Source organism: Austrofundulus limnaeus, unplaced genomic scaffold (assembly GCF_001266775.1).
Source record: "Austrofundulus limnaeus strain Quisiro unplaced genomic scaffold, Austrofundulus_limnaeus-1.0 Scaffold1149, whole genome shotgun sequence".
Lineage (NCBI taxonomy): Eukaryota > Metazoa > Chordata > Actinopteri > Cyprinodontiformes > Rivulidae > Austrofundulus > Austrofundulus limnaeus.
In genome coordinates this window covers 79797-81427 of record NW_013953551.1, presented here as the reverse complement: position 1 = coordinate 81427, position 1631 = coordinate 79797, and the positions used below count along the sequence as shown (strand labels likewise).

Genomic DNA, 1631 nt, shown 5'->3' with positions numbered 1-1631 from the left:
TTAACCTCACAGGTACCTACCTGACCCTAAAACTAACCTAAACTCAATTCACACCTTGGTCCTAAACACAACCCTCCCACCCAAAATCAGCTGCTGAAGTTGTGGGGACCGGGCTCTGGTCCCCACAAGGAGCATCCGGTCCCCACAAGGCTGCATTTTCCTGAGAAACTGTCCCCACCAAGTAGCAAGAACAAGGCCACACACACACACACACACACACACACACAGTGTTACATGTGTATGTACGATAAAGTTTACATGTGACTTTTAAAGGGATCTCCGACTACTTGCACCTGATGGCCTTGATTTTTTTTTCTACATCTAATTACCGGTACATAAAAAAAAATGTCCGTTTATTACATTTTTCACTTAGGCACATTGTCATTTTGTTACTGACTCAATGCATCTTGGGTATGATGATGATGATGATGATGATGATGATGATGATGGGTTACAGTTGAGACTCAAACACAATAGGTATAACATTCAAGCTGAATAGAGTGGTAAGCATCATCATTTACCCAGCATGCTTTGCGCTGTGAACAACAAAACCTCTGTGTGACAGTATATTTTTTAAATTTATAGTAACTAAACAGCCCACAGTATTTTTGCAGTCAAGTTTTTTTATAGTTTTATATAAGTAAATGTTTATCAAATAATGTCTAATGGTACGACTAGTTGGGGTTCCCGTCACCACATTGTTTCATCAGTTTATGAGTAGGTTTGTCTCCCCCATGGCAAACATCACAAAGCTCTGGAAACTTTACTGACAGCAAAAAATAAATGAAAACAAGAAGCTGTAAAACAAGTTTAGGCATCCTACCGCTCAGAAGTAATTATTTTATTATTTCTAGTTTAATTGCCGTTCCATTGATCTATTACTGTCAGTATGAGTGACAGAAACCCACAAATCAGAGTTAACCATGCAGAGAATTTCTTTTCTTAATGTTGGCAGAAGCAGAAGCGGGGCAAAGAGTTCATATTTTTCTATGTGTATTTTGAGCTCTTGTGTAAAACCAGTTTCTCGTGGGCAAAAGTTTGTACTCTTCCTGTCGCACCGCTAAACTTTTGATGAAAGTTATAACTCATCGTATCCTGCTGTCAGAAGTGACAGGTTCGGTCTCTTTTTTGTGTTTTCGCTGAGGTTTATAGCTACTCAGCTCATTTGCAGATAATAGAATAAAGCCTGGTCACGAGGAAAAACAAATATCGGCAGTGTTTATGGAAAATGTCCGTCTTTGATTCCACCTCAGATCCAGAGCCAGGTGACGCCCCATGCCATTGTGGTGCTGCCCAGGACCGACGGGATGGAGATGCTGCTGTGTTACGAGGACGAGGGCGTCTACGTCAACACGTACGGCCGAATCACCAAGGATGTGGGGCTACAGTGGGGAGAGATGCCTACCTCTGTTGGTATGTCAGCTAGCTCTCTTTTAAAGGGATCCCCGATTAGTTGTAACATTAGACTTTATTTGATAAAATATATTTTAACTATAAAATAAAGACTGTAAAAATACTGTAGGCTGTTCAGTTTTTATACTTTTTAAACCAAATTTTAAATAATATATTTTAACACGGACGGAGCCATTTTATTTACACACAAAGCATTCTGGGTAAATGATGACGTGGAT

The 1631-nt window shown here is 39.9% G+C and overlaps 1 protein-coding gene across 2 annotated transcripts in view; it reads left to right on the top strand.

Annotated features, from left to right (window-relative positions):
- The window catches only part of LOC106534353 (TRAF2 and NCK-interacting protein kinase), a gene marked incomplete at its 5' end in the record, with an annotated part of 20140 nt that overhangs the window by 9635 nt on the left and 8874 nt on the right, over nucleotides 1–1631 (top strand). For both annotated transcript variants that reach the window (XM_014030963.1, XM_014030962.1), the window contains 1 exon segment: nucleotides 1254–1413. In XM_014030963.1, the coding sequence (XP_013886417.1) occupies nucleotides 1254–1413 (160 nt within the window).